General features: G+C 41.6%; 2 protein-coding genes across 5 annotated transcripts in view; one reads left to right on the top strand and one right to left on the bottom strand.

Moving 5' to 3' along the window:
* The window catches only part of CUNH6orf201 (chromosome unknown C6orf201 homolog), a 30,201-nt gene extending 12,167 nt beyond the window's left edge, over positions 1-18,034 (bottom strand). Inside the window, exons 1-6 of one of the 3 annotated variants that reach the window (XM_040755817.1) lie at positions 17,852-18,034; positions 16,339-16,425; positions 12,200-12,274; positions 11,314-11,358; positions 9,754-9,940; positions 7,626-7,824 (exon numbers count right to left, since the gene is read on the bottom strand). In XM_040755817.1, coding sequence (XP_040611751.1) covers positions 7,626-7,824; positions 9,754-9,940; positions 11,314-11,358; positions 12,200-12,217 — 449 coding nt within the window. In that variant the 5' untranslated portion in view covers positions 12,218-12,274; positions 16,339-16,425; positions 17,852-18,034. Of the gene's footprint in view, positions 1-7,625; positions 7,825-9,753; positions 9,941-11,313; positions 11,359-11,735; positions 11,750-12,199; positions 12,275-16,338; positions 16,426-17,851 lie in introns of those variants that run through there. The other 2 variants (XM_021225000.2, XM_040755816.1) reach the window with 2 other exon arrangements.
* Positions 10,142-26,617, top strand: Fam217a (family with sequence similarity 217 member A). 2 transcript variants are annotated; one of them, XM_040755814.1, is made up of 9 exons: positions 10,142-10,452; positions 13,253-13,488; positions 18,332-18,451; positions 19,398-19,494; positions 21,357-21,438; positions 21,557-21,570; positions 22,269-22,343; positions 22,427-22,497; positions 25,149-26,617. In XM_040755814.1, the coding sequence occupies exons 1-9, from the start codon at positions 10,435-10,437 to the stop codon at positions 26,308-26,310; spliced, it is 1,875 nt and encodes a 624-aa protein (XP_040611748.1). In that variant the 5' UTR covers positions 10,142-10,434; the 3' UTR covers positions 26,311-26,617. The 2 variants fall into 2 exon arrangements, with proteins under 2 accessions (XP_040611748.1, XP_040611749.1); XM_040755815.1 differs by having other exon boundaries at positions 10,143-10,452; positions 22,430-22,497.

Raw genomic sequence — 26,617 nt, 5'->3', positions numbered from 1 at the left:
CTGCATTGTGCTACATGTACACTTCTCCTCTAAACAATAGAATAGGTTTCTCCTCCCCTAACAACAATCAAACTTAGCCTCTATCCAAATATATTCCCAATGTATTTAGTTACAAAGGAAGTATAGGCTGGTCCAGCCTGAATTAGTTTTGGTTGTGTGTGCAGCAAGGCAAAATGTACCCTCAAGTAAATTTATAGACAGAATCTCCTATTTATTATCCAATGCATATGTATAATTAGGTGTGTATGTAATTAAAATCAGATGCACTATAGGAAGGGACATGTGCAGTAGAAAAATTATTTTATGACCTAATCTACCAGTCATAATAGAAAAACTTGGCATATCCCTTAGTATTCAAACTCCCCCTTCTCTTCAACCCTGAAGAGGAAGAGATGCAAATAATAACTGAGGCCCTTGACTATCTTCACTTGCGGCCTATTTCTCGTGTGTGTGTGGTGTGTGTGTGTGTGTGTGTGTGTGTGTGTGTGTGTGTGTGTGTGTATTGCTCTTTTATGGTGTGTTCTGACCTATTCTATAGCCTTTATTTCAATTTCTTGAATAAGAGACCAACAACCTAGAAACACATGCCCCAGGCCCCAACCCCTGTAACATTCTACCAGGGCTTTAGCTACTCCTCATCCCAGCATCATACCCAGCAACTATGTACAAGAAAAGGACAACATGGTAACAAATTCTTGCCTTCTTTATTTAAGCAATACTCAGTTCCCACTATTAGATAATTCTTCTTGATCTGTTAATTTCCATGGTAAGACCATTCTTCTTAGACTATAAAATAAACTCCATTTAAGCTGAGTTTATAGAATGGGATAGGATTCCCTACAGAAATAGAGAATGGCATCTGTCTACATTTGTATCTAGTATCTTAACATAGATACACACAATCATCAACTAACGACAGTCCATGATGGACCACAATAATACTAAGATCACTTTGGAACTGAAAAGTTCCTAGTGAGATTTTTTTTTAGTCATTCTAAAGTTGAAATGAAGTGCACCAAGAATATGTGAGTTTGTGTTGAGATATGTGCCAATAAGCCTACTATGCAACCAGTGATACATAGCACAATGATATATTGTTATAAATACATACATTTCCAATACTTTTATCATGATTCTAGAGTATACTTCTACTTACTAAAAAGCATTACTGTAAATCTGCAGCTATGTAACACCAGTAGCAGCCTCATCATATTGTGTTTCCCACCTCTTTCTGGGCAGGGTGCTAAGTATACTAAGTATATTAACTGCTTTGTGGTATTTTCATTTGAGCATATAATCACTTTGATCATGTTCACTTTTTTTGTCTTTTGAGATAGGCTCTCACTATGTAACCCTGATTGCCCTAGAACTTGCTATGTCTCAAACTCACAGAGATTCACCTGCCTGTGCCTTCCAAGTATGGGGATAAAGATGTGCACCACTACACCTGTGATGCGGAAGTCCTGTGTATATGTCAATAAAGCACTATTGGCCAATAGGAGGACTCTGGGTAGGAGAAACACAGGGAGTCATCATGTAGCCCGCCAGAGAAGTAAAATGTCCGTCCAGTAAGAGAAATACTTAAATGGGTTAAATACTTAAGTCAGAGCTAGCCAGTAAGAAACAAGCAAGGCCAACAGCATCATAATTAATACAGCGTCTTGTGTGTTATTTGGGGACTACAACAAGGCAGAGCCCAGGAGACTGGTGGGAGAAAACAAAGCGGCTGGCAAGAAAAAGGCATCACTCTACACACCTGGCAATGTTCCCCTCCTTTATTTCTCTTTTTCATCCCCTGCCTAGATTCTCTTGTATTCAGTATAGTCCCCTTTTTACTTTTGGGCCTCTTTCTGGCCAATTTCACATATAAAAGAAGATATGTATGCTGGTTAGTATTATTGTCACCTCAATTAGACACGATTCAGAATCACCTGGAAAGAGAGAACCTCAATCACCTAGATCAGATTGTCCTGTGGGCATACCTATGATTGCCTTATTAATTGGTATAGGAGAGTACAGACCGCTGAGAGCAGACAGGCCTGGTCTATATAGGAATGGTAGCTAAATATGAGCCTGAGAAGGAGCAAACCAGAGATCAAGACAGCAAGCAGCACATTTCTATAGCTGTTGTCTCTAGATTTCTGCCTTGAATTCCTTCCTGACCTCACTCAGTGATTGATAATGACCTGCAAGTATAAGCTAAATAAATCTCTCCCCAAGTTGCTTATTGTCAGAATGTTTTATCATAACAACAGAACATGAAATTCTGCACCTGGCTTGTTTTGCTTAACATGATGATCTCCTGTTCCATCCACTTCCTGCAAACAACATAATTTTAAGCTTTACAACTGAGTAAAAGTCCATTGTACATTGTATATATTCAACACATTCTCACACTTCCATCCATTGATGGGCCCCTGGCCCAAACATGAAGGAGGCACTTGTATCCTGACTTAGATTCATTTGTTACCACCTCTTTGATTACATCAAGGGACCACATCCAGAGGTTGACACACCATCTGGGCTTATGTAACTGTGGTATTTGCATAATGATGAGATTGATTTCCTGTAACCCAGTGCATTTCTCAGAATGTGTCCATAGGGTTTAGCAGCAAATGGCCATAAATGAGAATAGAACTGGTTTGTGAGATTATTGAGGCTGACAGGTTGGGCATTTGTGGTGTTAGTGAGAACACTGAAAATCCATCAGGAGTTATCTTTGCAGTCTAGAAACCAAAGGTTAACCTGAGGCTAGAATTCCTCCCCCTTTATGGCATCTTAGTCTTTTCTATTAATGTTTTAAATTGATGGAATGACAGGCCTACCACACTGTTTTACTCAATACTACTAATTTAAATGTAAATATCATCTGAAAAAATACTTTCATACTAACATCTGGGCAGGTGCTCAGACAACTGGTACTATAGATCCACCAAGCTGTCATGTATATTTAATCATTCTGTAGCCTGGTTACAGCATCCTATAGTCTAACTTAGAATGCTGAAAAAGAAGGATTGTTGAGGCCAGGAGTTTGAGGCTAGCCTGAACAACACAGTAAGACTGCATCTCAAACAACTAATAACCAGCAGGTAGCCTGATAGTGAGATTTCGTTTTATAGATGAACTCAGGGACCTTGATGAATCAACACTGATGACAGAGTAGATGATAAGTGCAACCCTTTCAGATTTGACCCTAATCTTGGTTCTGATATATCAGCAGAGATGTTAGAAGGCACTCTCCTGGACCCAAGGTTCTGCCTAGAATTTTCACAGCTCTGAGGGCCTATGGGTACTACCCCATTTGGAGACAATTACAAATCGAGAAGTAAAGAGACATAGGAACCTTTCATTGACTAACGTCACTTACAACACAGTGAGTATGACAGACATGGATGGGTGCCCATTGCCTTTCTGGGCATGCAAAGTTTAACTCCAAGTGTGTCTACAGCACAGGAGGAGCAGAATGGATCCTACTGTCTACTACCAGGCTCTTGTCTCTGGCTACTACTGTGTTGTTTTAATAAAAAAAAATCAGAATCTAAACTAAAGTCCCTGTGTGGATCATTCAGCCATCTTTTCTGTTCAAGACTGCTTTGCCACACTTTCCAAAAGAAAAATGAGGCCCAGAGCCCATGAATATGACATATTGAGCCAATAAATGTGGTTTACAATTATAATTTACACCCTGTTTACAGAAAGGATTTACAATATTATAAAAAGTGGGATCTGGCACCCTGCCAAGTTCTCCAACAGGGATAATATACCACCATCTGGATTCTAGATGCTTGGAAATCTGTTTTTCAGCATGGCATGGCTTTGGGGACTATTGATTTATTTACATAACAGAATGGAAGAATTTTTGTCAAAAGCCAATGTGATGTAGCATCTGACCCAATGACTACTATCACTATGCACTATGACTTGACTGTGTTCCCCAGAAAGTCATAAATCAGAACCTAATTCTCTATGCCATGGCAGTGGGAGCTTTAATAAGAGGGATTAATACTCATCTGATAGGACTATGTTAACTCTCATTCTAACAGGGCGAAATTAGTTTCATTACAGGTTGGGAAGGTATCTCCACCAATAAAGTGTTTGCTGTGCAAGCATGGAGACCCAAGTTAAATCCCCAGCACCCACATAAAAACTGGGTGTGGCAAACACCTATAATCCCAGTGCTGGGAAGGTGGAGACTGGCAGGTTCCAGAACTCACTGGTCAGCCAGTCTAGCTCACTTAGTGAATTACAGGTTTGTGAGAGACTGTCTCAAAAAAAAAAAAGCTACAGAGGGAGTGAGGAGGACATCTGACATTGGCCTCTGGTTTACACACCACCCTCCCCCCCCACACACAGATAGAAGGTTGTTACAAAGAAAGGCTATCCTGTTTGTGGCTACCTGCATGCTTTCTCCTCTCTCTCTCTCTCTCTCTCTCTCTCTCTCTCTCTCTCTCTCTCTCTCTCTCTCTCTCTCTCTCTCTCTCTCTCTCTCTCTCTCTCTCTCCCTCTTTCTCTCTCTCCTCTCTCTCCCCCTCCCTCCTACCCTTCCTCTCTCTCTCTCTCTCTCTCTCCCTCTCTCTCTCTCTCCTCTCTCTCTCTCTCTCTCTCTCTCTCCTCTCTCTGCCCCTCCCTCCTACCCTTCCTCTCTCTCTCCCCCTCCCTCCTACCCTTCCTCTCTCTCTCTCTCTCCTCTCTCTCTCTCTCTCTCTCTCTCTCTCTCCCTCTTTCTCTCTCTCCTCTCTCTCCCCCTCCCTCCTACCCTTCCTCTCTCTCTCTTTCTCTCTCTTTCTCTCTCTTCCTCTCTCTCTTTCCCTCTCTCTGTCTCTCTGTCTCTTTCCTGTGCCCCCACTTTTCCTTCCAACTTTTGATATGTTTTAAAGTAGTACCAGGCTCCTATCTTGGATTTTTTTATCATCTAGAACCATGGACCTAACCGGAGTTCTTTTCTTTATAAGTTATCCAGTCTCAATTACTCCTTAACGGCAATATAAAATGGATTAAGTTCTTTTTTAGGGAAAGGCTTTACCCTCTCTTTGCAAGTGAAGATACAGATTCTAAGTACTAAACATGTTTGCCAGTGTTAAATTCAAGGTTCAAGGTTCCTATGGTTGGCTCAGTCTAATATTTACACACATTAAAGTATACATTCTCACTGCAAGTTATATGTATCAAAACTCAAAATTGCACTTGCCATTTTTTCCCAGCATAGAGTCACCACTTGGGATCTTATCAATCTCATTTTACAGATGAACAAGGACAAGAGAGTCAGCACTGCTACAAGCAACATTTAGACAAAGATGTTGTTCTTCTTGATAATGTTCTTCAGGGACATCTAGGCTTGCCTTCAACAATGGATGCTCTCAAGGGTACCATTAAGTCACAAGAGAGTAAGAATGGGAGTTGTCCAGTGTCTAGACGGTCATGTTACAAGAAGATAGGGCAAGAATCACAGGCAATACAGCAGATTCCCTCTGGCAGCCAGTCATGGCAGCCAGAAAAGGATTCAGGATAGAATCCTTATGAAGTAGCTCCCATCATTAGTAAGACTTTCTTGCATCCCTTGCAAGTTGATTTACATCACAATCTGGTTCTTTTTCTACTTCTCCCAATGCTACCCTCATGCCCCCTTTGATGTAGTCTATCACCAGCTACTCTTTTGTGCTCTTGTTTCTGTATGAGTTCTTGCTTCTCAGAGACCCTAAACAAGCAAAAAAAAAAAAACTCACAAATGAGCAAAGCAGACTGTATGTTTATGGAGAGCAGATGTGTGTTTGTAGAAAGAAATGTGTGAAGATAGACGTCCCCCCTTGGATGTTGATATTCAAGGCATATTTTCATAGATCATGCTAGGATGTTAAGTAAGACAGGTCACTTCATATGAAGGCATCATACCCCAAAACGTCTTCTATGATGTTGAAATTTAGTTTTAAAAAAAATAGGCCATCAAACCTGGTCACATCATCTCAATTTGAATATCTTGAAATAATTTTACCCTTTAAAAGTTCAGTGTTGGGCTGGAGAGATGGCTCAGTGGTTAAGAGCATTGACTGCTCTTTCCAGAGGTCCTGAGTTCAATTCCCAGCAACCACATGGTGACTCACAGCCATCTGTAATGAGATCTGGTTCCCTCTTATGTTATGCAAGGGTACACGCAGGCAGAATACTGTATACATAATAAATAAATAAATCTTTAAAAAAAAAGTTCAGTGTCACTGCATTATCCTGAAAATGTCATGGTTCTAATGACCACTGTCCCCTTATAACTTTGATTTCTTTAGCTATGTGGTTTTGTTTTTTGAGATTATAATTTAATTATTTCTCTCTTGCTTTTCCTCCCTCTAAATCCTCCTATCTACCCCTTCCCATTCTTCTTTAAACCCATGGCCTCTTTTTTCACTAATTGTTATTGGATGCATATATGTATATGTAGGTACATATGTGTTCCTAAATGTAATCTGTTCCATCTGTATGCTTTCAGGACTGGCCCATTTGGCATTGGACAACCAGCTGGTGTGCTCCTCCATGGAGAAGGCCACTTCTCCTACTCTCAGCTTTCCTCCATTGCCTATAGTTCTTTGCATTGGGTTGAGGCCTTGTATGCTTTTCTCTGTCCACTTTGGCATGTCCATTTGTGTCATCTTTGTTCAGCTCACATTTCGGCAGCCATGTTGGGGAGACTTTATGGGTATAACTTCTAATATTACTAGGAGACACATTCTCACTAGCTATGGATTTTTAAATCCAGCTGGCAAGGTCTGACCCTAAAGACACTGGGGGACAAGTAGACAAGGAGATTTATTAACTCGGATAATGAGCTCAGAGGAAGCTTCTAGTACAGGCAAATTCATGGGCTTGACCTCTGCATGTTATCATCTTACGATCAGAGAGGCCTTTGCTTTTACCCTGTCTACTGGCTAACAGACTTTTGAATATCTACAATGTGCAAAGCACAGGTGTCAACTTGAATAAAATAGTGATAGGAAAGCAGCAAATAGAATAATGCCATCTGTTGTAAACAGAGACATGTACAAAATAAGGCAGTTTGCTGAGTTGGCAATGCTTAAGACTTGGCACACCATATCCACTTTCTCACCTAGCCTGAGACCAGATATTCCTTATGTGTGTTAACTACAAAAGCTTCCAGTAGGTCTCCAGTTTCTACCCGTTTCCATGAAGGCCAGAGAGTGCTTGAATATCATCTTGTTTCTCGCTTGCAATGGCTCTCTCTTCCTTTCCCAGTGTAAAAATGTGGCAGAGTAGGGATAAAGCCAAATGTCTAGTCCTTGGTCATGCTAATGGTGATACTTAATAGATGATTTCCTCTCCAACAATCCCACTCCAGATCCTGCAGATCTCTGCTCTCTAGACTAGAAGACAGTAGGTGGAGGTGACAGTGACCTTCCCATCTCCATGAGTTTTCTTGCACTTAAGGCTTCTTCAGTACCTTGGGATATGTGAAGTAAAATCTGTGTTCTTGTATACAAGGCAAAGCCCATTTCCATATCCACCATGTTTCACAAAGGCCAAATTAAACTTTTTTTTCTTTTTTTTAGAGTGGAATGAAGAGTTTCTGTGACCATTCTGTGTTTCTTTAAACATGAGCATGAGACAAAAGTCTAAGAACCTACCTGGCAACAATTGTGCACATGGGTGGCTCATACATGTTTTTCTTCCACATGTGACATTTCTTCCAGTTGCAACTTATATTGTTGATGGTTTTTCTTTTCCATGAAGGCATTTTACTTGGCTTTGGAGTCAGACTAACCTCTTTTGGCAACTGACGTCTTGCTAAGATCTTTTCCAAGCCAGAGAATTCACAATTCTCACCTGGTGGTAGAATAAGTATTAATACAATTCAAGTGTTCATTTCCACCTCTGCATAGCAAGATTCTTTCAAGTCTTTGTGGATGTACCTGGTGCTGAGGATGGGAACCATGGCCTCATATGTGTTAGGTATACACTTCCAGCTGTATATGCACAATTTAGTAGTTACTTCTCAGCTCTGCCATCCCTTTATCCCAGCAATATTTCTTACATGTTAGTCTAAGAGACGCACTGGCTAAAATGCATACATTAAGTGTGCTAAGACCACTGAAAACATTGATGGTTCCTTATGTACCATTTGTAAATTAATAGTAAGTTATCATATTATTATTATTATTATTTATTGTGATACATTTAAAAACTTCTCAGGAAATGGAATGAGTAGAGATTATTGTCTTACTCAATATGAAACACCGTCTTCCTGCTATTTTGTGTAAGAACTATTCTGCCTTTGGAGATCCGATAACTGAGACTTGGGATTTAGACCTTTGTTTCCTGCTGTTGGAACTTTTTGGGTGGTCAGCAGCAGTTAGGATGCTAGAATGGTGGAACTCCCCCAAGAGGATGAGGCAACTCCAGAGGTTTACACCTGTTGTCAGAACTGGTGGGCACAACTAAAGAAGAAAGGATTATTTTGGCACATGGTTTAGAGGGTTAGATACATGGTCACTTGATCCCACAAGCTTGGGCAGAATATCATGACTGTAGGAACAAGTGACATATTCCTCTTCCCCTGACTTTCCAAGAGGGAAGAGCTGAGATATGAAAAGACAGAAGCTCAGCATGCCACCATGCCTTCTGCTGCTCCCAAGTCCTAATACACCAGAGCAGAGGAGAGCAGAATGAATTTAAACACAGTAAGAGTGACTTAAGAGTGCTTATATTAGAATTGATATTTCATTAACAATATAACTTCCTCAAAGCTAAGCAATTTGCCTGCAATTCACCTAAAGTTAGCAACAAAAGTCAATAGAATTGATCCAAAGGAAGAGCTAAGGCAGGGCCAGAGTGACAAAGTAGCTGATTTGTGAAGTTCTGTACTAAGCTGCTTAAATTCTGTGTGTGTTTGTTATGTAATATGTAATGTAACCTGGATATATGGGTTTATAGCACTCATAACACACTGGATTATGAAGTAGAGATTAACTTGAATATAACCAAATTTGCTCCAACAGTTAAAAGTGTATCAGTCCCTTTGTTTAAATTGGTGTGGAAGTTTCTATTTTGTCTTCTCAGTTTATGGGCAAGGTGGCTGCCATCAACCAGTATCTTCCAGTTAATCACAAGTAATTCAAGGTTGGAGTTCATTAAGTTCTACAAATCAAATTGTCAACCATCCTGACCCAGTTTTAGCACTACTAGGCCACTCCAAACTGCAGAAAGTAGAGACTTCTCACTGGATGGAGTGGCATGTGCCTGTGGTCTCAGCTACCCAAGAGGTTGAAGCCAGAAACCAGCTTGAGTAACCTAGATTCCATCTCAAAACAGTAATACTAAATACAAAAAATATTAAAATTACTTTATAGTTCTTCCTAGAAAAGGGAAAAGGAAATAGTAGAGCATCAAACAAAGGAAAGAAGTTTATAATCTGGTCCTCACCTTGAAAGTTCTCCTGCTAATCTCAAAATCAAAGCTACATCTTAATTTGTAATGTGAGAGCATTTGGACAGCTCATTTTCATCTTTCCATGGGTGTGTTTTCTTAAGAGATGAATAATAACTCATCTTGGCTCATGGAAGACATGATGACCTCTACCCATGGGTAAATTCACAGTCCATTCTGAGAACACAGGCTTATCAAGCCATGATTTGGCATGGGTCTCATGAATGGACAACACCCACATTGTCAAGAAATTAATGCCCACAGCTGAAAGAAGAGCGTTCATCCTGGCATGCCAATACAAACATTCTCACTCACCCTCTACCCACTTACATTTGATTTTGTCACTTTCACTTCTGTAGGAATGAAGCACTTCCGCCATATGATTTGGGAGCAACTTGTGAAGGTTAGAGAGGAAGTCAAATGTGTGGCACAGGATGTCGGGCTGGGCATAATTTTTTGATGTCTCCTGACCTAAATTTATGAGTGAAGGATTGATGTTGGCTGTTTCCATGATGGCCTGTTAAGTAACAGAGAAAAGCAAGTAGAGCACATGAAACGTGCTGGTGTGTCGTGTGACTGTTCTTTGCTTCAGCTAACTGCCATCTCCAAGAGAAGATGCTGGAACCCGCTTTCTGGTCTCTGACTACTTTGCATTCTGAGTGTCACAATGGTCCAGGTATTGGCCTGGAACCCTCAGAACACGTTCTGCATCTTCAAATCAGAGAAAAGCGACCCATGGAAGGTGTCCTGCCAAATAATTCAGAGATTTTCCACAGAAATTCCAGTTTTCTGTCTGGATATGGATGAGCTCTGAGAAGAAAAAGAGAGTTTTTCCTGGAAGGAAGTCAATTGGTGTGCACATTGCCTGTGCTGTCTTCCTGACCCAGAGGCCTTGTACCTGGTGTATGCATAATTAAGACTCCATAGACCTAGGAGGCCCAAAGAGAGTGGGCACATGAGCATTGCCCCCTGTAGGTCCAAGGAAGAGCTTTATGGTCCTAAACTAAGGAAATGTCCAGAATAATGCAGGTAAGGGGACTGTCTGCTTTTTAATTCTCTTTCCAGATTAAAAAAGAAAACAAACAAATAAAATCTCTTTAGTGCTAGTTTTTCTTCACGGTAGACCAAGGAGCAGAGGATAATGCAAGTACTAAATAACAAGGAGCAACTGAGAAGCAACCAATAACCACTCCCCAGTTTGCAACTAAAATGCAAATAATAGCATGGTTAGAGTTGCCTCTTGGTTTTCAGCCCACTGGCCAGCCAGAGCACCAGTTTTCCCATGATTACTCAACTCTTGTTGAACTGGCTTGCAAGCCACATTGCAAAATGGTGAGAACATGTGCCATATACTCTCAGTAGCAGCTGCTCATGTTGGCCAGCTTTTTAGCCATGTTGCAAAGCGTTGGCCAAAACCTTAAAATAACATCGCTGTACCCTATGGAACATTTGTGTCCAGAGCAGGCAATAAGAGATTCCACTTTTTTGTCCTCAACTTTCAAACTAAAAAAGTGAAGGCTTAAAAACAAAACAAAAACCGTATCAACCCATTTAAAATATGTTATAGAACTAACAAGAACCACTTGAATACAATGCACTTCTCAATATTGCATAAGTATTTTTGGCTGGAGAAAACAATTGATGGAGAAAGGAGGACAGAACATGCTGGCAACTAGAACACACACCCTGACTTCTTTCATCTAAGCATTGGATGCATAACTCTAATCCTTCATTTTCATAAATAGAAAGGGAAGAAACGTATTTTAAATACGCATCTTTATACACTGTAAATTGACCTATACTGTAACAAAATATAAGGGGTCTGTATGTTCGGAAGCACAAGGCCAGAACAAGCAAGGCCAAGAAATAAAAGAATGGAGAAAGACTTACTACCCACAGCAGGCCAGCAGGAGTTATTTCCAAAGCAGTGTCCCCCTAGAGCAAAACGAAACAAAACCAAACACAGGGATTTCATTGGAAAAGTTGATACATACTAATATAGGAAAGCTCTTTAAGAATAGGCACATTCTTCTTCTGTATTTTTAAACTATAAGTGCTTCCACAGTGAACATTTTTGTACTACATTTGACATTAACTCTCAGTTGTTTTATTTGTAAAAATACTTACAGAAATAAAAATTACTTGTTCAAACTAAAAAAAAAAGAATAGGCACATTCTTGAACATGCTCCATTTTAGGTGATAATCTATCTAGGAAGGAAAGATGACAGGCACCTTTACTCAGCTCAAAGTTGTGGAACACATGCTCGAAAGGTTAAAAACAGTCAACAGAAATGCATCTTGGCATACTCACCCTGCCTCGTAAGTTTGGGCTGAAAATAAAGAAAATGGCATGTTGAAGCTGTATTAATATAGGAATTTGCCTTCCTTTAGTGACTAACAATATTTTATTTATTTGGTTTTTTTAGACAGGGTTTGATTATGTAGCCCTGGATGGCCTAGAACTCCATATGTAGACCAGGAAGGATGGCCTCGAACTTGCAGAGATCTGCTTGCCTCTTCCTAATGAATGCTAAGATTAAAGGTGTGCACAACTATGCCTGACTGACAATATGTTCTGAATTGTCACTCTAAGTAGCACTTGATGGAATGTTCATAGTTACCTGAAGCTATGGTCATTGGCTGAAACCATACGCAGGCAGTGATTGCTAAAAGTTATCCTTGAAAACAAATATGAGCTGGAAAGATAACTAAGTAGTTAAGAGCGTTTCATTTGTTGCTCTTGCAGAGGACCCAGGTTTGGGTATCAGCACTCACCCGGCAGTTTACAACCATTTGTAACTCCAGTTCCAGGGGTTCCAACACCTTCTTCTAGCTTCTACAAGCGCCAGGCTAAAACATTCATAAAATAATAAAAATTTTAAAATGGAATAAAACCCTAAACACAGAAAACAATATCAGATGTGGTCAAGGGGCAGAGATGGGAGCTTTAAAATCCCCTTTCATTGTTAGTGGCAATGGAAATGAGGACAAGAGTCATTGAGAAACGCAGTACTGCTGTCCAGCCAGAGCTTTAAAAAAACAGACCTAGTGTACAGCCAACCATCCCACTTCTGGGTAATCCAAAGGAAATAAGATCCTTATGTCAAAGAGACACCTGAGTGCTGTGTTCTTCAGAGCACCGTAACAATAGCCAGCATTAGGGGAATAAGTCTGGCTAGGTGTCCATCAACAGATGAATGGATAAAGGAAGTGTCCATAGGCTGATCCTGGTGGCCTTTAATCCCTGCACACAGGAAGCAGAGGCAGACCTCTGTGAGTTCCAGGCTAGCCTGGTCTACATGGGGAGACCCTGTGTTAAAAAGGAAAAGAACTGCCAAGAAACAAACCATGAGATGGACTGTTTTACAAAAAGTAAGACTTGTAGCAGCCATTGTCTACTGCGGTAGAAAGAACTTTGGGGTGTGAGCTCAGTGAGGCAGGAAGACTGGCCACATACTGCTGACAACTAGCCTGATGATCTTGGTCCAAGCTCCTAGGTAGGGCGCAGCCTGTAATTCTGAGTCTAGGTGCAATGAATGCTTGTGCTTTAAAATCTTATTTCCACTTCTTCTCTCCAATGACCAATACCTTCTCAAACCATGTGTTTGATGAGAGAATTCTGCTGTGCCCATAACCTTTGTCCTGCTGCAGGAGAGGGTGAGTTGCCATTTGGGCCAGTGGCTGTTTAGGCCTTTCTGCCAGCCTTATTAACTAAATTGATCCTGCAGCACAGGGCAGGGCAAGGAGCACCCGGGATTGTTTTTCTTCACTTACAGTTAGCTCTCAGGTAACGGACAAATCCTTTTCTTTTTTGTTGTTGTTTCCAAGAGGGCTCCTGTGTCTCCGGAGCATCTTCCGCTGCCAGCAAGCCACAGCTGTGCGTCTGACAAGGCCAGCTGGCTCCCAGAAGGCAGAGTGTTCAGCAACGTTCAGAGAGAGAAGATCATCTCCAGGTTTCTCAAAGGAAGCGTCCTAAAGAGAGTGTTTGGCTCGCAGCAGCTGAGGTGGGAGGGCCCTAATTGCCAGAAAGTGGATCCCAGCTCCACGTGTCCTAGCTCCAGCAAGTAAGTCCTTATTGAAAAGTAGACCGAAACTCAAAGGAAGGTCATCCCAGATGGCCAGGAAAACAGCTCTGTATTGGCATCTAGAGAACCAGAAGGCTTAGGGGAAACTGCAAACCCAGGGGTTAGGTCCAGCAGTAAGAGCAAAATAAAATAGGAACCACGTGACTGAGAACGTGTTCAAAGCACCAGCTGTGCCACAGGCAGAGGATGTAGGATTCATTGATGTGTGTGCTTCTCTTGCTTGGGGAGATGTTTTTAAATACACCACTACCATCCACAGCAGGAATAAGTAGATTTGAGACAAAATTCTTGTATTTTTTGAATAAAATAGTAGCTTCCCAAATAAGAGTATTGTTAAGGAGGCAAACATTAAAGGCTAATTTTGTTGTTGCTGTTTGTTTTGTTTTGTTTTTTTCCAGACAGGCTATGTGGCTCTGGTTGTCCAGGAACTCACTTGTAGACCCCGCTGGCTTTGACAACACAGAAATCCACCTACCTCTGCCTCCCAAGTGCTGAGATTAAAGGCGTGTGGCACTACTTCAGGCAAAGTTTAAGTTTTAAGTTTTAAAATAACACTTTAGAGAATGAAAAAAGAAATCCTTCAAAGTAAAAACATTTTACTCATGTTTCTTTAACATGAGGAATTATACAAGCTCAAGAAAGCTAGGATACTCATGATTAATGATCATTTAAAAAAAACCCTAAATTGGGATGAAGAGAATCAGCTACTAATGAATGACACAGATGGGGAAGGGATAAAATCAAGTTATTAATCTAAAGCATATGCTAACTATCATCTGTCTAGCAGTGATTTGAATATATTCCCTCTGGTTGAATGCATTTTTAAGTATTTATTCATATTTTTGTATGTGTATGGGTGTTTTGCCTCCAAGTGTGTCTGTGGATCACACGCATGCCTGGTGCCAAAGAAGAGGACATCAAATTCCCTGGGACTAGTTCAAACAGCTGTGAACTGCCATGTGGGTGTTGGGAATCAAACCTGTGTCCTCTGGAAAAGCAGTCAGTGCTGTTAACTACTGAGCCATTTCTCTAACCTCCAATCGAGTTTCTTATTTAAGCACCACAAAAAATATGTATTGTTAGTTAGAAAATATTCACCAACTTTGTGAAAATGTTGACATGATCCTACTGAAGGAGATTCTGGGGTCATACATACCTGAAAGGTGAGTATCAAAATATGAAAGGTACCTGAAGACAGGTAGAAATGGAAATTTTTTTCCTAAAGAATAACTAAGAAATCTTCTTCTTGCCATTTCTTTGCATAGCCCAGGAAAATAAAGACATGTAAGTTGAGGTGCTTTCCACAATAGTATCTTTCTGTCATCATTGTCATTTCTGCCATGAGAGGAGAAGTTAAGGTGGGCTTGCTGAACCCTCTTAAGTTCCTTGTCCAAGACTTGACATCATTTCCTCCCAATTCAAACCTTCTCTTTTGGGGACTCAAGAGGTTGCTCAGTGGTTAAGAACATGTGTTGTTCTTGAAGAGGACCTAAGTTCTATTCCCAGCACCTACATGGGGAAACTCACAACCTACAACTTCAACTACAGGGGATCTGACAGTCCTTTGACCCCCTCAGACACATAAGCAAATTAATAACAAACCTCCTCTGCCATTGTTTGTAGAAAAGATTGGTAAATACTACCAGACAGAGACCATTCACCTTATTGTGTTCAGTTTTGAAAAAAAATGATTTCCCTCTGTATTAGCTAAAGAGGTACAAATTTAAAGTAAGACCATCTTGAGAGATTACTTCTATGAACTGAATGCCAGTCATGGCCTTGAAGGCAGGTACATTCTCTTTGGCTGATGCTAGGTCTAATTTACTAAGAAAATGGCCACTCTCTTACTTCCCCAGTGTAGAGCAGAGCCAAAGCAGAACCAAGGGATTGGAGAAGATACCATTCTTTTAGCTTTTTTGGTACACTCAACTATAGGTTTTCACATTTAGTGATAAAGGGAAAGATAGCGACAATTTTGATGCCATCAAAGCATGGAAGGAGAAAGCATTTGAGTGGGGGATAATAATGGGTAAGAGAGGCCATTGAGGTCAGGCTGTAACCAAGAGAATTTTGGGTTTGTTTGTTTGTTTGTTTGTTTCAAGACAGAATTTCTCTGTGTTACAGCCCAGACTGGCCTCAAACTCTGCCTCTCAAGTGCTGCCATTAAAAGTATGCACCACCACGACCAGGCTGATAAAAGAGCATCTTAGAGGATGTACAAACCTCAGAGTGATTCTTAGGAACCTGGAATCGGTTCTAAGCAATACGGAGGAAAAGGCAGAACCAGAGACATTAAACAAGGAAGATGAGACCAAGTAAACCAGACACGTGAATGTTACACAGGCACAACACACACCTGTACACATATAATTTCCATTTCCAGAGGAGGTAGAAGAAAAATTCCGAGCTACATATACTCTAGAAAAGATTGGCTGGGAGTTCATGACCCCCTATTCACCATTTTTTAAGTAATTGTAAATTGAAAACAGTCACCTAATATATCTACAGCTCAAGTTTCTCAGTTACAAATCAGGACAGCTAGTAGTAACTGCTTCATTGAGTTGAATATTAAATAGGTAATTCATATAAAATGTTCAGCAGTCTGGCTAACACCCTTAAAATGCTATGTATTCTGGCAATTATTATTTGACAGTAATTAAATTAATTCAAGCATTTTCTGAATGACTACTATCTGCCTGACATTCTGCTAGATTGAATAAGGGTAGATCTTGTCTTCAAAGTATAGAAAAGATATATATCTTTTGACAAAAAATTATAACATTAATAAATGACTTAAGCAAATCACTATAATACAACCCAAAATAGCACCTTGGAGTGAGTGGATAGCTGTTTCTTCTTCCTCAGCAGTCAGGAAGGATGACAAGTGAGCTAGAACAATTTGACTCCAGTTTAATCCTGCAGGTTATAAACAAAACAGAACTGATAAAAGGGAGAGCTCAGCAAAATTGTGCAATTATCTAATGATTGACAAGTACAAGGAGTTAGAGAGGAAAGGTGAAAGCAATCACTTCAAGCTAGACTGAAGAATTAAGATTTCCTTCTTCAGGCCTTGGGGGGGCGGGCATCTGACAGGGCTGTATGTCAGAGCTACTGGCAGGAAACACCCCGAAGAAGGGAAGCACCTAGATCTCCAAGAAACCCGCAGGGAATGAGGCCCCCACAGACCTCAGTTTTTCTCTTCATCGGTTGACTGAGCCCCTACTATGGGTTTTAAGTGAGGTGGGCAGCATGAAGGACTGAGCCGGCAAGGCCCTTCCCTCACCACTGTGGATAAACAGGTGGATTTTAAGGACAAGTAAAGAGGGCTCATAAACAAGGCTGAGTTGTACAAAGGAGCAGACAAAGGGCTAGGAAACAGAGTAAGGCAGCAGGAAGGGAAGGGCTGCTTTAAACTTTTCTGGGGAAAACAGACTAAATGCAGAGGACGGAGACAGGCATCTATTGGGTAGGGTTGGGGCACCAATCAAAGATCTTTGAAACTCCGTGTTTGTTACATAAATGAATATGTATTTTTCTAGAAGATAGAAGGGACAGGGCTCCTGTTCCTTCTGACATTAAGGAGGCAGTGTATTTCAATTTTTATTGAACCTTTCAGAATTTGAGTCTAGGGCCCAGACAAATTATTATCACAATTTAAAATTTTTTCTTCTCATAGCTGAACATGGTGACACACCTCTTTAATCCCAGCACTCAGCAACACCAGAGGCAGAGATCTCTCTGAGTTCGAGGTCAGCCTGGTCTACAAAGAGAGTTCCAGACTATCCAGGGCTACAGAGAGAAACCCTGTCTCAAAACCAAACCAAACAAAACCCCTCAAATGTCATTACTTTATTATACTGACATTTTTAGTAGTCATTTACTTATATACAGAGTGGCTCTTAAAAAGTTTCTCTATACCAAACTGTTCTGGGAAAAGGCACTTACATGAAAGTTCAATTATAGTATATGTAATTTATATTTATTATTTCTCTCTTTTCCGCTTAATTTGTGGAGGTGGCAAGAGACACTTGTTAGGGGTTACAAAACTGAGCTCTTATAATATAAATGTATCCTAGACAGGAAAGAGAGAGAGAGACAGAGAGACAGAGAGACACAGAGAGAGAGAGAGAGAGAGAAAGAGAAATAGAGAGAGAGAGACAGAGAGACAGAGACAGAGAGAGACAGAGACAGGGAGAGGGGAGAGAGGAGGAGAGGTGGGCTAGGGATATTATTTGAACAGACGTTGGAATGGAGGTCTGTGGGCCATGACCTGAGTACCACAGGCCTACTGGCCACTGCAAGAGTCCCCAACCCCACCCGGAGAAATTCTGTGGAGCCTCACCAGGGTCAAGAAGGCCCACGGGTGGCTAGGAAGCCCATAACCTTGGGAAGGAAAGCAATGGAGAAAGGCTAGGGAGGCCCTAAAGGGCCTGAAAGGTCCCAGCAAATTTAAGGTGGCATGAGAAGAACCAGCAGTGATCTAAAAGACTCCAGAAGTTTCCCAGTGGACTGAGAAGGACTAGAGAAGCCTGGGAAGCCTTGGGGAAGGCAGTAAGGAGCAGGGACCCCTCAGGGTGTGGGCACTAGGGATGTCAGGTTGGCTGGGTTGCCCACAGGACTGGTGGGCCTTGGGGTAGTGCCACCGCGGCCCTTGGCGTCCAAGACGCTCCTTGCCAGGGTGGAACGTGGAGCGGCGCGGGCAGCCGCGCTCCGAGGTAGTTGCCAGGCGACAGGGCCTCTCGTGGCCCGGCCTGGCCCGGGTGCGACCCCGCTGGGGGCGCCCGCGGCCCACAGCCGCCCTCTCCCTGTCCACCCACCGCAGGAAGGCCGAGGCCCAGCCGGCGCCCGCTGAGCTGTTGGTGCAGCACGAGGAGTCCGTGCCCAGGGCTGGAGGCGAGGAAGACGACGCAGGCCAGGACACGTGGGTCGTCGAGGCGGACGAGTAAGAGCCCAAGCCACCCTCAAGGACTACCTGACATCCTGGGCCACGAAGCCCGGTACAGCCAGGAGGGAAGGGTGACCTGCCTCCCCGCCCACGAGAAGCTAAGGCTGTAGACCCTGGACCGAGGTCACTGAAGGTCTCCCTGTTTCCAGCCCTTCTTCCGGGTGCGACCTTACTGGGGGAGGGGGGGCACACATCTGATCCTAATGGTGCCTCACTTCTTAGCAGCCTGCAGCTTTCTGCATTTTTTCAGGCCCAGAGTCTTGCATGTATATTGCAATGGATCAGGTAGTTTGTTGGTTCTTAAACTACCTGAACTATACTGAAGACAACACTTTGTAAACCATTAGCTAGTGGTTTCTACAGTGACTTGTAGTTTTTCTAATTGTCCAAACCTAATCCAGTGATTGTATTAACATATATCTCTATATCTAGTATGTTTATCTGAAATACTAGCGGGGGATTTTAGACACCAAATAGTTTGGTATTGGAAAACGCCTGGCGCTCTGAGTCTTTTAGTGAAATAGGCATGGGATTCTTGGCCCGCCTGTGTGTTAAGTTCAGGTGGGGCACGTTTATTTTGAAGGACTAAAAGCAGGCTTGAAACCTGTTTTTAAATTTGAGATAGCTCACTGTATTTGTCCCCCCACCCCCAGTTGTCTTACGTCTCATCTGACATCAAACCTCAGCCAGATCTTGCCATTTATTTTTGTCTCTGCCTGGTGTCAGTCTGGCTTGCCATTGTTTTTAAGGTTACATGGGTCCCTTCTCTGCTTTCTAAGCTTTTGTGGTTAATACTGCTGCTGCTGCTGGGATTAGAACCCAAGGTCTTTGACATTGAGCTACACTTCTAGCTCTTCTAAACATTTTTCTTAACAAAACTCAGGCTTCTTTGTATATAAATGAAAAACCTTCCACCTAAGTGTACCTGTTCTACAATGTATAGGACTTCATCGGGACAGAAGAGCAGCTCCAACAAAATGGGAAAGAAGAACGAAGAGAACTGTGGCACCAACCTGAACGCCTCAAGCATCTCTCAGGAGGTACAGCAGTGCTCCAGAATTTGAAACTTTGGATGGCAGGGACAGAGCTCCAGGGTCCTACTGTGGGGATAATTCTGTTTTTTTGCTCTGTGAGCAGTTTCTGCTGAGCTTTCCCCTTAGCACATTTTAGTGAAAAACAAAACAAACAAAACTCTGTTTTTAACAAGTGGAAACAGCCAGGTGTTGGTGGTGCATGCCTTTAATCCCAGCACTCAGGAGGCAGAAGCAGGTGGATCTCTGTGAGTTCTAGGCCAGCCTGGTCTACAGAGTGAGTTCCAGGACAATGCAGAGAAACCCTGTCTCGAAAAACCAAAACCAAAAACAACAACAACAAAAAACAAATGGAAACAATTTCACTAAGGTTGGCACTTTGCTATCTATTAGGCAATGCTCTCCCTATTTTCTCCCACATATTTTTGTTGCACATCAGTAATGGTATTTGGGATAGCAAAATCATATAGCCAAGCCCCAACTCTGGAGAACTTGATAGTCTACTCTTCTTTACCATTTGGCATGTTGGTTGTCTGTATAAACAGCTCAGTTTTCTCAGAATCTCTTTCCCATTTCAACATAAGGATATGTTTTTCTCACATGTGACGTTTCAGACACCACTGTTAAAGCAACACATAGCCCGAAGAAGGTTGAGCATCCACTGGGCTCTTTTCAAAATGCCAATAGCTGGTTCTCACCTTCATCTTTTTTAAAGGGAAGCTGTACTCTTTTTTTTTTTTATGGGTATGTGTGTTTTGCCTGCATGTATGCCTGTACACATGCATGCAGTACCTATGGAGGTCAGAAGAGGGTGTCAGACCCTCAGGACTATGGTGACTGACTGTTGTGAGCTAGGAATCCTCAGAAAGTGCTCTTCACCCTGAGCTACCTCACAGTCCCTCACCCTCAACTCCCTCAATTAGAAATTGTGGCATTTTCCCCCGTGCTGAAGACCAAATACAAACCTTAAGCATGATACTCACGTGCTCCAAAACCTAGTTATACGCTCCACCCTCAGTTACTTTTGTGAGAGTCACCCCCACCCCCTGGTGGTTCTCATGGAGACTGACCTTATTTATACTACTCAAGACTGCAGAAAATCCTTAGAGATGCAGCCTCCTTTATACGCCCAAGTACCCACCCTACCAGGAAAAAGCTCTCTGTGGGTAAATTAAATCTTCACGATGTATTGAGGCATATGTCATCTTCCACTGTACAGAGACGCTGCCTACTAACACCTAACATTTCATTTGCTTAGAGACTCACCAGCAAAAGGTTTTTCCCAGATAAAGGGCCCCATCACTCTTTTCTGGAAGTATTGGAATCACCTCCTATACTCACCCTAGTTTTCTCCCAGAACATCTTTTCAACAGTAGATATTGGCACTTTTCACTTATTTTTGGCTTTCTTTGGGATATTTTCTATGTGTTTCCTAACACCTGAAACCAGAATAAGCAGTGAGCTGCTTAGCATTGAATGTAACACCAGGACTGGAGCTGTCCTGTCTGTGGTTGAAGGAAGACGCTGTAGGCTGTCAGATGTGGCATTCAGTACACAATGCTTGATGGATGAGCCGTCACATGCCAGGGAACACTGACCAGGATGTTTCATTATATTTTAAAATCAGTACTGAAAACCCACATGCCGTTGTCTTCAACAAAACCATATACTGTAAACTCCTTTCCGCCAATCAAGCTGGTAATGGTTTGGTAAAAGGAGGCCACAGGTTCCTCAGAGATGTGCTGCCTGCCTCTGCAGAGGAGGCAGAGGGTGCCCTCTCTCAGCCTTTCCCCAGAGAATATGCAAAGTGGTATACTTGGGCTCTTAAATGCCAATACAAACTTTATCCTTTAAAACGAATATTGTTTTAGAATCTCTCTCCGTGGAACTTGGATTCGGAAGAACCCCTTGCTGAAAATGAAAGCCTTTCGCCTGGAAAGGATGGTGCGGCAGGTAGTGAGAAGCCTTGGATGTGTATTTAAACCACAAGAATCGCACAGCTTAAAGGATTTCAATTCTTAACTTATTTTATATAACTATTAATTGACATTTTTCATATACATTCTTTCAGGCAAAACTAACAAGGTAAGGATGTTGGCTTAAAGTAACTCATAAAACATACTGCTTGAAAATTATTTGCATGTTCTTTCAATTTTTTTTCTTTCTCATTGCTAAACTTGAAATTTTGTTTCTGGGGAGTTCTTTAAACAAGTCAAGACCTTTACCACTTTACAGGGTTATAAATTGGTCATTAATTGCTGTTTTGAATAGGTCTGGTAATGCAGGCCTGTAATCCCAGGTCCTTGGGAGGATGAAGCTCAGAGGGAAGTCTATGGTACAGTTAGTTCAGGATTTGCTTGGGCAACTTAGTGAAATGAAAATGTAGTTGAAAATAGAGCGTTGTGAGAAAGTGCTTGCTTAGTATGTATGGTCAAGGCCCTTTTCAGCCCCCAATATCACAAAAGGAAGAAAAATAAGATTTTTACATTAACTTCTTTCAGTATAACAATGTTGTAAACTGAACTTGGCAGTAATAAAGTTTTCTGGTTGTTATCAAAAAGAAAGTAATATGTGGCTTTAAAATGTCTTGAAGACAAAATAATCTTTCCGTGTACCCTTTATATTAACATGTGGAATGTTCAACTGTAAAAGTAATATCAGTAGTATCTAAGTCTCATTAACAGTGCTGAAAACAACAGAAAGTTGGGAGTACATTGAACTTTACTTAGAACATGAGTAGCAAACAGGGCTGTGTTGTATTCAAGTCTCCTGCTGCCTTGTAGAACCATCTGGAAACTCCAGCAGAACAGCTGGTGTTGCAGCTGACCCTATCGGAGCATGCTCACAGAACAACACAGGTGCGATTTCTTCCTTACTCTCTTCAGCTACTGCTGTTGAAATTCTCGAAGCTTTTAAACACCTTGTGTACTTTTTGTATTAGCAGAACAGTAACCAAGGGGTATTTCAGCTATGGAATTCTCCTGTCAATAAAGGAAGTTCCAGGGATAACAGGTAAGAAAAATATCTCCATATTGGTTGTTTTGAGATAAGGGCTGGACTTACTGTGTAGGCCTGGCAGCCCTGGAACTCAGAGGTCTGCCTCCCAAGAGCTGGGATTAAAGGTATGTGCCACCAAACCCAGTAGGAATTTCACTGAAATAAATTTAAATATACCTATTAGCTACTTGAGATATAAAAAAATCAAGCACAACCTGGAAGAAAGGTATCCTATGCAAGTAATAGGAAGTTACAAAAATTCACTCCTAAAATAGTATGTGGCTTCAGATGTACAAAACAGCCAGTGTATTCGAACTGAACCCTTACAGTGAGGCTTACATTGATTGAGCTGGGTTTCTTATTGGAGGGAAGGAAATACGGCACAGCAGTACAGTTCTCTATGTGAGGAACTATCAATTACATACACATAAACTCATCTAACTCTCCTATAAGTCGTCAGGGTACATTGCTGCCAGAATTCCTCTTTTACAGGAATATTGGGTAGGGTGAGAGTTAAGAAACTTGCCAAAGTCACACATTAATAGTGGTAGAGCAGAATGTGGACACAGCTGAATGCAAACTCATAGTCATGACAGTATCCTGTCAGACCTTGGATAGGTTTGGATTCATGTTTTCATGTTCATTTTATTGTGTGTTAGCAGCCAGACTACAATTGGGATTAGTAATGTGTGATTGAGACCTTTCACTGGGCACTGCTTTATGCCACTTTACACAAGGAGTATTCATAGTTAATGGCCATCTTGAGTTCTACTCCTCTCTAAGTCCAGTATAACAATAGAGCGCTTCACCAGGGAGTGAGTATTATTCCCTGGTCAGAACACTTCCTGCATGAACCCCACAGTAGAGCCTGCCTTACATTCAAGCTCAAGGGACGACCAAGGCTCAAGGGAATTGTAGGAACTAGTCCTAATGGCATGGCTGTGCTGAAGGAGATAGGAAAGACCACTTCAACAGAAGGAACTCTACTGGGAACAAGAATTTCAGGACAGGGGTCAAATGAAGGGCACTGCAACTTATGAGAGCAAGCACCAAGTATGGCACATGGTGTAATGGTTAAGACATGGCATGAAGTCCACCACTCACAGGTGTGTGACTTAACCGCTCTACCAGTGAATGCGGAAATTAAAGAGACTCATTTGAAATGTGGTGAGGAGTAACCAACAGGAATGTGTTTAGTACCCAGGCTTTAGACATTGTGCAGCCTTTTGCTGTAGAGATAGGAGTTTGGTATCAATGAAGTATTTTAGTAGTTTTCTATTCAGCCTAGCAACATGCAAAGAAAGTGACAAGTAACAATAGCTTACCTTTAGTTTGTAGAAGCCCTGAGAAGATGTCCTCTCTCTTGGCGCTGCTCTCTCATTGGTGCCGAAGGCTTCCCCTTCTGATGTTCCTCTCTCCTTATTGTACTACTTGGGCTCCTATCTGTTAACAACCACAGATTGCAAATGATTTTCCTGTGGTGTTTCAAAGGCAAGATGACATTCCCAGTACTTAACTAAGTGACCATTTCAATCATTTTTTGCTATAAATGAAAATATTTTTCAAAGACTTAGGTTGTTATTTTTATTATATGTTGAAACTAAAAGAACCAAGAAGCCTTTGAGGCTACATGCATGTCAAATAGGTGCATCAACTCTTTCAATGTTAGTGTTTCTAATTATCCCCCTGTCCAGTATGTCTGTCTGTCACTGTTGTCCAGACTAGACTTAGATGCTTAGTTCTAGCTGTCTCAATGCCTGAATTTCCCAAGTAGCTAGGTCGACAGGTGGGTATTGTTGCTACCTGCTCTTTAACTATCTTTAAAATAAGCAAACATACAAACAACAAAACAAAGCCTAACCAGAAACCCAATGTCCCATGGTTTTTATCATGGGCTTAATTGTGCTTGCACAAAAAGTTGTCCATCAGTTATTTTAATGCATACCTTAAGACATTTATGGAGTTGCACCTAATTCAAGTATAGTTGGAAACTAACATTTTAGAGGTAGTTGCACACAGGAATGCTATTGGGATCTAAACATTAATCTATCTTTGATAAAGGTTACTAATATTTGAAAAGTTTCTATACCCCATAAGTCTCTCCACTGATGCAGCAATCCAAATCAAACTGAAATAGAAAAAGCCCATGTTTAAATGATACAACACTTCTGGATAGCCTTCCAGCACCCCAGAGAGGAGAGAAGAAAGAGTGACCAGAAAACTGCAAATCTATTTTCTGGGGGGCAGTTTAAATACCCTGTGGGAGTGGTTCTGAGCATCTCTGGGGGAGGGGGCCATCATTTGGCAGGCTTTCTAAGATGCAGCAGGGTTTGGAGGGAAATAGGGAAGGGGAGCTTGGGTGGAACTTCCACCATAACAATACTATTTTTAGAAAAATTTTTACATATATTAGTATGTGTGCCTGCATGTATGGATGTGTGTCATATGAGTGCCTGGTATCCATGAAGGTAAGAAGAGGGCATTAGAGTCACATGAACTAGAATTATCAATGATTGTGAGCCGTTATATGGGAGCTGGGAACTGAGAACCCAGGTCCTCTCCAAGAGCAAGTGCTCTTAATTGCTGAGTCATCTCTCCGGCTTCATCATTCAGTAGTATTTTAATTCTAACCAACAAGCCTCTTCTTAATTCTTTTTTTCTTAAAGGGAATTCAAAAAATCTTCCATGGAAACTGGCTTCAATGCAGCCAACAGTCCCAGGCTCTTTACTCTAAACCACTCATTAACAAGCATTCCAGGTTTGACAGACATCAAGCAAGTGAGTCCTTATCCTGGCCAGTCGGTGTCAACAGGTCTCTGCTGGCCCTATGCTGACGGAGACTTTCTTAAGGACAGAAATGAGAACTGGAATTTCAAATACAGAAATGGCAGTATGGAAGACAATGTCACAGATGAAAGTGACTTATCAGAAAATGAGAAAATGAATGACTCTTTGCTCAGCTATTTTAAAAAGATGGACCTGAACTTAAAGCCGGAAACAATAGAACACGTGGAGAGGTCTTTCACAGAGGAAGCAAGCGGAGTGTCTGTATATGCTGATTTTCTCCCCGCCCCTTTCAACACTCTGGATTTGCACAGATTTGCCCTCTCAAAAGGTGAAACATGGAAGACAGTAGTAGACCCTCCGGAAAGCTCCATTGAGCGGTTAATAATTCGTTTATTGGAACTGGAAAGATTACAACATATGACCATACAAAAAGAGAAGCCAAGGATACAAAGCAGTTTCTCAGTGTTTTCAATGGCAGAACGACCTTCTTCCTCTAAAGCCATTGCACTGAAAACCAGACCACCAAAACTTCCTGACACAGTGACTCTGCAGACCTCCAGTGTAGATAAGAGTCGAGACAAGAGAAAAAACAATTCCTGTTCTGGAAAGTCAGAACAAAGTGTTTCCAAATGTAACTGGAACAGTGCTGGCAAATGTAAGTTGAACTCTAGACCATTGCTAAAATGTTCATCCACTGCCAAACAGAGCGTTGCTGCTCACGATGACTTTAAGAATACCAAAAGCTCCATTTTAAACCCTTGCCAGGAACTCCCACCCAAGCCTACTACATCCCAAGCAACTCAACCACTGGCTAAAGTGGTCTCAACGAAATGTCTCCCACCAAGGTCCCCTGTGCCAGTTTCTCCCATACCCCTCTCTTTTCCTGAAAACCCAAAGGAAGAAATTAAGACACCAAGGACCAAAAAGAAACTTCACCGAAAAAGCATACTACTGAATAGACCTTTCTACACTCAAAAGCAAAACCCCTTATCACCTTCACTTATCGCCAGGGGCAAGTGCTCACCCACTGACCAAAAATAGCTTCCATACATCTCAATGTGAGCAAATCTATTCCACAAAACCCAGCAAAAATATGGTTCATCATTGAGAAACAGGTATTAGAAACAAAAACCACCTCACCCTTACACAATATGATATGGGGTAGAACTCGTGGCGTCACTGCTGTGTCTATATACAGTCAAAGGCTTCCTCACTGACATATTTGACAATCCTTTGTATGTTGTACTTCAAAGAAATGTCTCACTTAGTAAAGCAAATTATTCAGAAGACTTTTTTGTGATTGTTTTTCAATACATTCCAGCATCAATAAATGGTACAGTTAACTTAC

This window comes from Mesocricetus auratus, unplaced genomic scaffold, assembly GCF_017639785.1.
Source record: "Mesocricetus auratus isolate SY011 unplaced genomic scaffold, BCM_Maur_2.0 Super-Scaffold_100013, whole genome shotgun sequence".
Classification (NCBI taxonomy): domain Eukaryota; kingdom Metazoa; phylum Chordata; class Mammalia; order Rodentia; family Cricetidae; genus Mesocricetus; species Mesocricetus auratus.
The sequence above is the reverse complement of the archived record's forward strand: the minus strand, read 5'-3'. Positions and strand labels throughout refer to the sequence as shown.